This window comes from Mesoplodon mirus, assembly GCF_964341445.2.
Source record: "Mesoplodon mirus genome assembly, chromosome: 3".
NCBI classification, from domain to species: domain Eukaryota; kingdom Metazoa; phylum Chordata; class Mammalia; order Artiodactyla; family Ziphiidae; genus Mesoplodon; species Mesoplodon mirus.
The window spans coordinates 1023305-1034279 of NC_138978.1; the positions used below are offsets into that span (position 1 = coordinate 1023305).

Genomic DNA, 10975 nt, shown 5'->3' on the forward strand with positions numbered 1-10975 from the left:
GGGCGTCCCGAGCCGCGGGCCGTTGTCTCGCGGGGGCCCGTCGAGCCTGCCCTGTCCGGTACCCACAGGGACGTCCTCAAGAGGATCGACCAGTCGGAGTTCGAAGGGTTTGAATACACCCACCCGCTGCTCCTGTCCGCCGAGGAGTCCGCGTGAGGAGCCGCGTTCTCGTCGTGGACGCGGGCAGACGGTGCGGGCCTGTCCCCAACCACTGCGCATGCATGCCGGGCTGGGCGCTGGCGGCCCGGGCAGAACAGCCCCTCCATCCGGCCCGCGGCCACCAGCACCAGAGGAACTTGCTTCTTGTGCCTGCGCCGCGGAGGCCGCGGTGCTCGTGTCCGAGGGAGAAAGTGTCCCCGACCTCGAAGGTGCACACTTTCCACAGAAACAGAACTGACCTGCTCCGCCGGGAGAGTTAGCCTGTAACGTCCTGAGGAATAAAGTGTCCCGATGATGTTGAAGCTTCCCTCTGATGCCTTTTTTTCGCGGGTGGCACCCGCCTGGCGTCGCAGGCACGGCCCCACCCGGAGGAGGCGCGGGCCGGGGACGGGAGCTAAGTGCCTGCGGGGATCCACTGCAATGGAGCATTTTTACAAATTCGGAACATTTTCTAAATCCTGGTAAGTTCCTGTTGTTAATATTTAACAAGTATTTTCATACCGAGCATGTCAGTAGCCCCTGTGGTCTGACGCCCAGGCCCCCCCTTCACCAGGTGGGCACCGCTGGTCCCGACCCAGGCATTAGACTGACCAGGAAAATTGGATCATAGAGGTTCTAAAACACGGCTCACCAAAGCACCCGTAGACCAAAAAACAAAAAAAAATTGAAAACTAAATCCGCACAAAATATATTTCTGGAAACACTAAGCAGTGCCTACATGATGTCTCGTGTTATGTATCAGATTTTTGGAAAATATTTTTGTCAGGAATGACGCTCAGAATTAGAAATTTTAAAAAGATATATGTATGATGGGTCCTAGCCTTAAAGTGAAACAATAAATCTAGAATACCCTCCCACATGCATCTCTGGGCACGGCTCACCCACTACTTCCCATAATCTGCAAAGGGGGCACGTGTCACTCGGCCACCCCCTTAAGTGAAAAGCCAAACCCAAGGTTTTCTAGAAAGAGGTAAATCGTGGGTTTGTATAAGTCCCTGACATGTCAGGTGTGGCTCAGGGACAGGCAGTGGGGGGGGGGGGGCAGGGGCCTTGTCCACCCTCGGGGACAGCAGTCCCCGGATGTCCCACATCGCCACACACCCCTAGGCCTTGCTCCTCTCCGTGTGTCTGCGGCCTCGGGCGGATCACGGTAAGAAAAGGATAACAGAAGCCGCTGCCTCACCGTGACCCTCCGCAGACATGCCAGCCTCCCCAGGCCCCTGGCCCCGGCGGCAGTGTCCATGGAACGTGGACTTGTTCCAACCAGCCCCCCAGTTGTGATCAGAAGGACCCACCTCCAGAGACGGAAATGAGGGACCACAGAACTTAGAGCTGCCTGGGCCTGAGGGGCGTGGCAGCCCCGCGGTGATGTCGTCCCGGAGCCGCATGTGAGGGCTGCGAGGTCGCCTGGGGAGGGAGACCCCGCTGTGCCCAGGACAGGGTCACAGACAGCCTCAGGAGCCCCCTTCCTCCCAACAGGGGCCACGGATCTGTTCAAACTTAAGGCATTTCTATCAAGGTTGCGGTGTCGCCAAACAGCTTCCCGGCCACCAGCGCGGTTGCTCGTGTACAAGACACGTGCGTGACCTGTGCTCCTGGTGAGGGGAGATTTTGTGCACAGTCACTTGTTTTTACAAACTAAAGAAGGTGAAGGGTGTGCTGAGGTGGGGTTTGGAAACAAGTCATTAACATTTTCCAGCGGCTCCAGTCTCAATACGGTGTGTCCTTTTGATACGGTCCTTGGAAACTGTAAAGAGGTGAACGCGTCCCTGTGGTTTTGTACAGTGAATGGCGGTGCACGTGGCCTTGGCTTCCTTCTGCGGGGGGGGGGGTGCCCTCCAAGGCCACACCCGCTCGTGTCTTGCACATTAAAGACGTTAATGACAGTGCGTGCTGTTGCTACTTTCATTAAAAGTAGGCGTCCCGGGCTTCCCTGGTGGCACAGTGGTTGAACGTCCGCCTGCCGATGCAGGGGGCAGGGGTTCGTGCCCCGGTCCGGGAAGACCCCACATGCCGCGGAGCGGCTGGGCCCGTGAGCCATGGCCGCTGAGCCTGCGCGTCCGGAGCCTGTGCTCCGCAACGGGAGAGGCCGCAGCAGTGAGAGGCCCGCGTACAGCAAAAAAAAAAAAAAAAAAAAAGTAGGCGTCTCGGGCTTCCCTGATGGCGCAGTGGTTGAACATCCGCCTGCCGATGCAGGGGGCAGGGGTTCGTGCCCCGGTCCGGGAAGATCCCACATGCCGCGGAGCGGCTGGGCCCGTGAGCCATGGCCACTCAGCCTGCGCGTCCGGAGCCTGTGCTCCGCAACGGGAGAGGCCACGGCAGTGAGAGGCCCGCGTACCGCAAAAAAAAAAAAAAAAAGTAGGCGTCTCCAGGAGCAAAGGCTTCTGAAGCCATTTTTTAAAAACAGATTTTATTTTTCAGAGCAGTTTTAGGTTCGCAGCAAAAGCGAGGGTAAGGTACAGAGAGTTCCCATGTGCACCGCCCCCTGCCACCTCCCTCTCCCAGCATCCCCGTAGAGGCTGCATTTGCTACAAAGGAAGAACCTGCTCTGCTGCATCACCTGGCAGCGGTACATTCTGTGGGTTTGAACCCAGGCTTGATACGTGTATTGCGTATCCACCCTTGGAGTTCAGAGTATTTTCCTGCCCTAAAAATCCTCTGTGCTCTGCCTATTTACGCCCCCTCCCCACTAACCCCTGGCGACCACTGATCTTTTTACCGTCTCCATGGCTTTTGCCTGTCCCTGAATGTCCTAGAGTTGGAATCACACAACGTGTAGCCTTTTCACGTTGGTATCTTTCACTGAGAAATGTGCACTGAGGCTTCCTCTGTGTCTTTTCATGGCTCGTCTGAAGCCCTTTTTGAAAGGAAAATACCAACTTCTGGGAGTTAACCTTAGACTTCCACATCCTACCCCCTCCCTCCTGCCGGTGCTGCAGCCGCTGTGGCTGTGCTGGCGGCGAGGCTCTTCCAGAACCTGTGGGCCAGCAGCACCGGAAGGAGGACTACCTGCACACGCCCTCTGGCCCTGCTTCCTGGGGGCACAGAGGGCACGAACGAGACGCGGCTCACACGAGATGCGGCAGGCGGGCCCGGCCCCTCCCCGGGACTCCCGACTTGAGGGGAGCTGCTCTGAACCCCCGCGGGTGATGACAGGCACCGGTGACAGTGTCTTCCTTGCCGGCGGTAACCTACAGCTGCAGAAGGAGCAGCTTCACCTGGGGGTTAAAACACGGTTGTGAAATGTGAGCCGAGTCAGAGGGGTGAGCAAAGCGGCCGTTCTTGTGCCAACTTGGGTACAAATACCCGAACTGCTGGTGACACTGTCTCTGTCACCTGCCTGGGGCTGCTCTGTCTGCTGAGTGGCCCTGTCCACTTCAGTCATCACGCTGCTCAGCAGCAGCCAAAAAGGAAAAAGGACCCTATGTTTTGGCCTCAACACAAAGATATGGGACATGAACACCTCACACTGACATGCTTTAATATACAGCTTTGGGGGATTCAGAGCAGAGGGGAGGTGGCCCAGCCGGTGGAGGGGAAGCCGTGAGCCGGGCTGCTCACCACACCGCGTTGTCTGTGCTCTCTGCCAGGCACTGGGCCAGGTGGCTCTCAACGTCCAGCTGGGTCAGCCTGCGAGGAGAGGAGAGGGTCACGGGCAGGGAGGGCACCCCGGCCAGAGCACACATCACCCGCTTTCACGCCCTTCCTGGGTGCTTACCACGCACCAAAGAGTAGCTGGAGAGAAACTGGGGACAGTGCCCTCGGCTGGCAGAAGAAAGGAGGGGGCCCCCCAACCAGAAAGGGCCTTTCCAAACCCTGCTCCTGGGTCCAAGGTCCCCAGGGCGCCCAAAAGGCTTGTTTGATGCCCATTCCCAGGCTCACCTGGCACCTGCGTCTAAGACTGAGGGGCACCCTGTGTCGGAAAGCCCCAAGTAAAGGGCGTGGGCAAGACACAGGGCCCCCCAGGTGGAGGGCGGGGTCCCCACCCCCCATGGCGGGGGCTCTATCTCATCAGTCAGACAAACCCACCAGGTGTGTCCACACCAACAAACGCCCCATGCATCCCTTCCCTCCTTCAAAAACTACCCGCTTGGCAACCAGAAAAGAAAAGGTGTGAGCGCTGGTGCCTAGGAGGGTGGTCACTACGAAGGTGGGTGTGCGCCTCAGACCTGAGAATTTGTCTTCTTCACTCAGGGACTCGGCCCCTCTGGGGAAGAGGACTTAGTGGGGCTCCGAGGCCCACGGGTCAGCCCCTCGGCATTGGGTGAGGGAGGGGAGAGTGGACGCCGGTCACAGCAGGCGCCTCCCATCCCTGACCTCGTCTGATGCCATCAAGGAGGAAAGGCCGGGAATGACCGTCCCCCGCGTGCTGGTGGCCCGTGGACGGTCAGCTTGCAGCCATGGTGCCCAGAGGGCGGCAGAGCCAGGCATTCGGCAGACCAAGCTGGTCACCTGGCCAGAGTAGACAGGCCCTTCCCTGCACCACTACGTCCCGGCGCCAAGCTCGGCGAGCCCGAGGGCCACGGCCTCTCCCCCGGTGCAGCCCACGGCGGCCCCTGCTGCTCGCGGGAGCCCCTGCCAGTCTGGGTGGGTTTCTGCTCCCTCCTGGGGATTTGAGGCCCCCGGTCGGTGCCTCCTCGAGTCCCGAGAGGCCCCTCGGCCCGTCCTGGGAAGCAGCCCCTCCACGTGCCTTCTCCGAGGCCACCAGAAGACCCTAAGATCTGGACCAGGTCACCTCGTCTGGGGGCTGCCCGGCACTGTCCCTCGGCGGGGGCGCGGTCTGGGATTCCCTCACCCCCCAACAGGAGCCTCGTGGCGGGTCCACCTTGCACACTGAGCTTCTGCCTCTGTCTCCCACTCGTGCCCGGTGCGTGGACGGGAGGCCCAGCACAGGAGGGGGCTCTGCTCCGACCCTCCAGGGGCCTCGGAGCGCGTGAGACCCCACGGGCTGGCCTGGGTCTCATCACGCGGACACGGTGCCTGTCTGGTTTCCCGTCCTCACGTCAGGTGGCGGGAGGGAGCCAATCTCCCGAACCAGCCCCGAGCTCACGGACACAGAGGGGCTTTCACACACATGCGGTACATGACGGCCCTCAGGTCAGAGAAGAAGCTCAGAGAACAAACGGTTCTGAGTGACCCGGAAAGCGCGAGGCTCCGAGAAAGACAAGCAGCGTCTCACTATTGCCCGTGGCGCCCAGGCCGCCCACACCTCCTGCGGCCCAGCAGCCCATCCCTCTGCTCCGAGGGGTGGCAGGGCTTCCAACTCTGCCCAAAAACAGTCCCCAGGATCACTGAAAGCAAGCGTGGGACAGTCCCGTTTCTGTCCCCTAAGGGCCTGACCTGTCCCCTTACCCCAGGGGTGGTGTGGGGGGTGCTTTCCACTGTCACCCTGCAGGCTCGGGGTGTGGCCCGGCAAGGGCCGCCTCTCTCCTTCTTAATCAAAGGGAAGAACATGCTAGAAGCATTCCAGACACACGCGGAGGCCTGGACCCAACCGCCTGACACCTACTCTGCAATCCCGAGGCATCCTGCCCAGCCTCAATCTAACTGCTTAAAGAGCTCAGACTGGAACTTTCTTTCTAATGTACCTAGGAGTCCTTTTTTAGACTGTGTAGAAAAACAAGTAATCCGAGAATAAAAGCCACCCCTAGAGGGGCTGGGCTGCATGTCTGCTGCCAAGAAGACGAATTTCCCTCCAGGGCTCCGATGGTACTTCCGTCCCTGGGTTTCTTTCGATGGGTACAAATCAAGAGGACTTCGTATTTTAAAAAGCATTCATGGCTTCATCAAGACTGGTAGGCGGGGTTGGGGGGGACGACTTCCCTGGTGGCACAGTGGTTAAGAATCCTCCTTCCAATGCTGGGGACACAGGTTCGAGCCCTGGTCGGGGAACTACGATCCCACATGCCGCCGGGAAACTAAGCCCGCGCGCTGCAACAAAAAATCCCATGTGCTGCAACTAAGACCCGATGCAGCCAAAAATAAATAAATAAATGTTAAAAAAAAAACTGGTGAGGGAGCTGGTGTATGCAGCCCACAACTGTCCTGAAGCATCAGTACAGGCAAGAGGCATATTCGGTGAGCCACGGGGTCTGGGAAAAATTCTCCAGCGCTACAAGGAGCACGGGCATCTCAGCGCGGTGCCACACCCGCTGCACCCCCGCCATGCCAGACCTGTGCCGGCCGGGGGGCCTCGCCCACAGGCCCCCCTGGGGACAGCCACCTCCTCGCCCTCACTCCCCCCACCCCGAGCCGTCCAGGCCCCCAAAAGCTTGGCTCCAGTGAAGTGTCGCCACTGGAGGAGCCTGGATATTTGACTGCAGACCTGCGCAGTTTTGTGCCACACATTTTGATCACTGGTTTGATGACTTTTGTTTGTCATCAGCTGCTAGTTATACAAGCCACTCCCTTCACCCCCCAGGGCTGGTTTTACTTCTGGAAAACCAGAGACAAGGCACGGAAATGAACCCACTCTCCAGGCCACAGGACACGCAGCACACGTCCAGCTACAGAAACCGGCCATCCACCCCCTTCATCCAACCAAGCTCCTTCCCGCCGTCCTGACCCCCATGACCCCCACACCTGTGTCCTCGGCCTTGTGACACGTGGCCCACAAGCTGGGCAGTTGGGACTGCTTAGCAAAGTCCAATCCCATCACCCTTAGTTTTAAAAAGGTATAAAAATATACGTTAGTCTTTTAAAAAGAAAAAAGTATCTCTGGACACAGAAATGAAGTCTTGTTTTTAAAACTGGCAATCCACCCCACGGGGGAAGGTGCCCGAGGAGCTGTAACAGAAAATTGCTCAGTGACCCACAGCCTGGACTGGCTCTGGAGGCAGTCCACCTGGGGATGCCAGTCACCACCAGGTTCCCGGATGTCAGGGTGGACCCGGTTAGAGCCAGAGCCTCCCTGCCCTCATGCTGCAGAGTCCCAGGGGCCCCATCCAGGAGACTGCAGCCTGTCAGCAGGGCCCCAGACCGGTGGACCAGCAAGTAGACTCCCAGACCTGCACCCCTGTGCCCTCTGGCTGATCAGCACCGTCTCTGCGCTTTGCCAACTTTTTCTGTGTGAAATATCACTTTAGAACGCCAAAGTGGCGCTCAGTTACCCTAGCCTTCTGAAACTGCCTGTGGTTTCCAAACAGGGAAAGGGCCACCGGGTGGCAGCAGAGGGGCCACTCACCCGGGGGCGAAGTCGGCCTGGCACATGGGGCAGCTCTGCAGTGTCGGCGACCCCTCCACGGACGGCTGCTCCTCGACGCTGGAGGTCCCGCGGGGCTCGGGCGCGGGGTGTCGTTGGGGGGACCACGCGGAGGACCCCGTGCGCCCCAGGGCCTCGCGGAGCACTCGGTCGGAGTGGCTCGGGTCCCCGCCTCGCCGCGGGGCCGGCGGGAAGGGCGTCCAGGAGAAGGTCTCGGTTCCCACGGTGAAGCTTTCCGGGGGCGCGCGCTCAGCGCTGCGCCTGGGCTCCTACAAGACGGGGTCGTCGGACCGCGCCCTCCCCGCCCCAGCCCGAGACCCGGAGCCACGCGGGGACCACTGCACACGTACCTGGCCGGGGAACGCGGGCAGCGGCGGCAGCTCGCCGTCCACGTTCAGGTCCGCACTCGCGACGCGCAGCAGCTCAGCCCACGGCCGCGCACACTCGCCGCCGTCCGGAGGGGAACCGGGGGGGTTGCTCGGGCACCTGGGGCTGCGGGGCAGTGAGAACTCAGCCGGCGGGGAGGGCACAGGAGGGAGGACTCAGCGGGGGCGGACAGGTGTGCAGCTCGGCGTGGGGAGGTGAGAATTCCGCGGGTGGCGGTCGGGTGGGAAGAGCTGGGGGGGCGGGGCAGGACCGAGGCGGGCTCGGGGAAGCACGTGGGGACGTGACACCCGGCCACTGCTCGGCCGGGGACACTAGGCTCCCCATTCGCCCCGCTGCCCCCAGCCCCGGCCTCACCGGACCCCCGAGGGCGGCCTCCGCCGGCTCAGGCTCAGCTTCGACCTCCGCGCCGCCTCCATCCGCCCGGAGCCGGCGCGTCCGGCGGAAATGAGCGGCCCGCGCGCCGGCCCCCGCCCCCGGCACAGACCCCGCCCCCGGCACAGACCCCGCCCCGGGCACTCCCGGCGCGCCGGGACAGAACCCAACCCAGGACCCCCTCCTCAATCCCCGCACGGCCAGACGTGAGCTGTGGGCCCCAACTCCCACCCCCACGTGGGCGCTTGACCCGACCCTGGGGACCCCACGACCTGCTCCGCAGGCCATGAGGTGACCTCTCCTTTGTGGCACTATCGGAGGGTGGTGTCCTGACCCCAACTTTTGGGGAGACGGAGGCCAGGGTTCCTCCCTCCACCGCGGAGGCGGCACTGAGGTCGGGAGGCTGCCTTGCCCTGAGGGAGTCATTTTCCAGCTGAGCCGGGGGACGCTGCCCTCACCCCTCAGGCCTGGGGTCTGCAGCGGCTTCTAGGAGGAGGAACTGCGCGGGAAGACAGCTGGGGGTCCTGGCGTCCCCACCCGCCGCTGCCAGGCCTGATCTAGCTCTGCCACCTCCCTCTGCATCGGCAGCCCTGAGCCTGGGTGTCCAGCTCTGACGACCCGGGCGATCCTTCCCCGTTTCTTTACAAAAGGGAGGAGCTTAGTTTCCTTAATTAAGAGATAGAGGGACTTCCCTGGTGGTCCAACGGTTAAGACTCCGCGCTCCCAATGCGGGGGGCGGGGCCTGGGTTCGATCCCTGGTCAGGGAACTAGAGCCCGCGTGCCGCAACTAAAACCCGGTGCAGCCAAATAAGTACATAAATAAAAAGCAATGTGAGACGACCAAGTGCAGGGCCCGGAGTCCTGGGCCAGGGGCGGGGGCCTGAAGGTGGAGGGCCTTTGAGGGGGCTTCTGTGACACCCCGGGCGCCAGGCACTCTCGTCCAGTGACCTTGCAATCCGCCACGTGGTGGCAGCAGACGCCCAGGCACCCTCGGCCACTCCTGCAGATGCAGAGTTTGTGCCCTGGGGGCCCCAGGATGGGACTGAGGTGTGCAGGACGTGCTGGGTGGTGGGGGGTTCCCAGACACGGCGCCACTGGCTCTGGCTTCAGCCTCCGCTGCTTCAGAGCCTCTCCTGGAAGTGTCACCGCGCCTCTGAGCGCCAGCCGTGGGGACTTCCAGGAGGAACGCCAGGCCTCCCTAAGGCAGACGGGGCCCCAGCAGGCCTCGACGGCCGGCGCGTGCCCGGCTCTCGGGCCGTTCTGGGAAGCCGCATGGGGACGTCTGTGTGAGCAGCTGCCCCACCCCAGCAGGGCTCTGGGAACTGAGCCCTGGGGTCTTCAGCGTCCCGGCCTCTGCCTATACAGACCTCACACAGCCGACTCCCCAGCCCAAGACAGGCAGCTTGAGGTGAGGCAGGAGCAGGGAGGGTCTCAGGTGGACCCAGGTGCCCCGAGGAGGTGCAGGCCCCGGTGGCTGTCAGGGCCTGGCTGAGCCTGGCTCTGGCCTTCAGAACAGGGGGTGGGGGGCACTCATGCTCCTTTGGCCTTAACCACGCCAATGGGCCTCATTTACCCTGGGCTGCTGGGGGGTGCATGGGATCTAGACCCCAGGCCAGGCAGCACAGAGGCCCTCGGGGTCCGTGCTCCGGGGACGGCAGAGCCAGAGCGACGTGTCAAAGCTGTCTCCTGGGGCTTCTCCTCTCTGGTTTCATCCGGCTGCTGGGGATTAACTCCCCCATCGCCACTGAGACCTACAGCCGGGGACACTTCCACCGAGAACAGAGCCGGGGTGACCCGTCTGCCTGCTCACGGCAGGTGCCGGCACCCGGCAGGAGCCCCGTCCCCTTGGCCGCCGCTTTCCCAACAGCTGCCCGCCGCCTGCCCAGCCTGCACGAGGACCTTCTGGAGGTGGAAGGGGACCCACCTTGTCCCAGCTGTCCTGGCGGCTGTCCTGGCGTTATCAGCAAGACGCGGTGGCAGTGAGGGGGAGGGGGGGCTGGAGGAAGTTTAAAAGTTGAACTTGATTAAAAGGCTCCCGTTTTCTGAGCCACCTGCTGCGGTGACAGGCTGCGGGCTTGACTGGAGAATAATTTCTGATCAGGACTGAGGCTGGCACTGCAGGACGAGATTTTTACAAGCCAAGTTTATGTTTACAGAGAATATTTCACGTTCTGGAGGAGGCAGCCCTCCAGCGAAGCAGAAAGGGCACCAGTGGGCAGGGGTGGCGGCCCCACCAGCTGTGAGGCCACCTCCCTCCGCGCTCTCTGGCTTTGTCCACGATGGTGAGCCAGGTACGCCCTCCCCTCCCAGAATCAGGGTAACGTCTGTGGCCACCTGGTCGGGGGCCCAGCCCTCCCCAGCACCTTCCGATACCTCTGGGCTCCTGGTGTCCTTAGAGCCACAGGGTGACTGTGCTCTGTCCTGCCCCCCGACGGAGCGGAGTTGGCCGCTGACCGACTGGTGCCGATGCCTCCACTCCACGGTGGGCCGGCCGGGCAAGACCTGTCAGCTGGACCCCGGCCCAGGGCTGGCTGGTGAGGTCCGAGCCCCACTTGGCTTCCCCACACCCTCCTTTGGGGCCAGCTCTGCCATCGGGGCAGCCAAGACGGCACAGGCGGGCAGAGCAGGGCCTGAGGCCGGCGGGCACGACCAGCCCCAGAGAGCACCACAGCCTCCAATTTCCAAGTGGAACAGGGCACCGGGGGCACGTGCTCCGTGTGGGTGCCCTGTCGGCGCCCATGCCGGCCAGGATGGCCTCAAGAGCTGGGCCGCCCCCTCCCTGGAGACCGGCCTTCTGACGCGGCCACACCTGCTGGCCTGTGGGTGCCAAGCGGGCAAGCCTGCCTGGAACCGGGC

General features: G+C 62.2%; 2 protein-coding genes across 6 annotated transcripts in view; one reads left to right on the forward strand and one right to left on the reverse strand.

Moving 5' to 3' along the window:
• The window catches only part of PRKCZ (protein kinase C zeta), a 98364-nt gene extending 97903 nt beyond the window's left edge, over nt 1-461 (forward strand). For all 5 annotated transcript variants that reach the window (XM_082615815.1, XM_082615818.1, XM_082615819.1 and 2 more), the window contains exon 18: nt 69-461. In XM_082615815.1, the coding sequence (XP_082471941.1) occupies nt 69-156 (88 nt within the window). In that variant the 3' untranslated portion in view covers nt 157-461. The remainder of the gene's footprint in view (nt 1-68) is intronic.
• Nucleotides 462-607: 146 nt separating this feature from the next.
• Nucleotides 608-8181, reverse strand: FAAP20 (FA core complex associated protein 20). The gene is made up of 5 exons (XM_082615821.1): nt 8102-8181; nt 7711-7852; nt 7343-7629; nt 3721-3789; nt 608-3377 (listed from the first exon to the last, which is right to left on the reverse strand). Exons 1-5 carry the CDS (start codon nt 8161-8163, stop codon nt 3374-3376), a joined length of 564 nt encoding a protein of 187 aa, XP_082471947.1. The 5' UTR covers nt 8164-8181; the 3' UTR covers nt 608-3373.
• Nucleotides 8182-10975: the final 2794 nt, after the last annotated feature.

Bases quoted from the DNA above. Each gene is read 5' to 3' on its own strand.
- FAAP20 (XM_082615821.1), bottom strand. From the start codon at position 8,163: ATGGAGGCGGCGCGGAGGTCGAAGCTGAGCCTGAGCCGGCGGAGGCCG. The intron at 7,630-7,710 runs GTACGTGTGCAG...CCCGTCTTGTAG, and splicing joins TGCCCGCGTTCCCCGGCCAG to GAGCCCAGGCGCAGCGCTGA. The intron at 3,790-7,342 runs GTGAGTGGCCCC...CTCTCCTCGCAG, and splicing joins CAGGCCGACTTCGCCCCCGG to GCTGACCCAGCTGGACGTTG.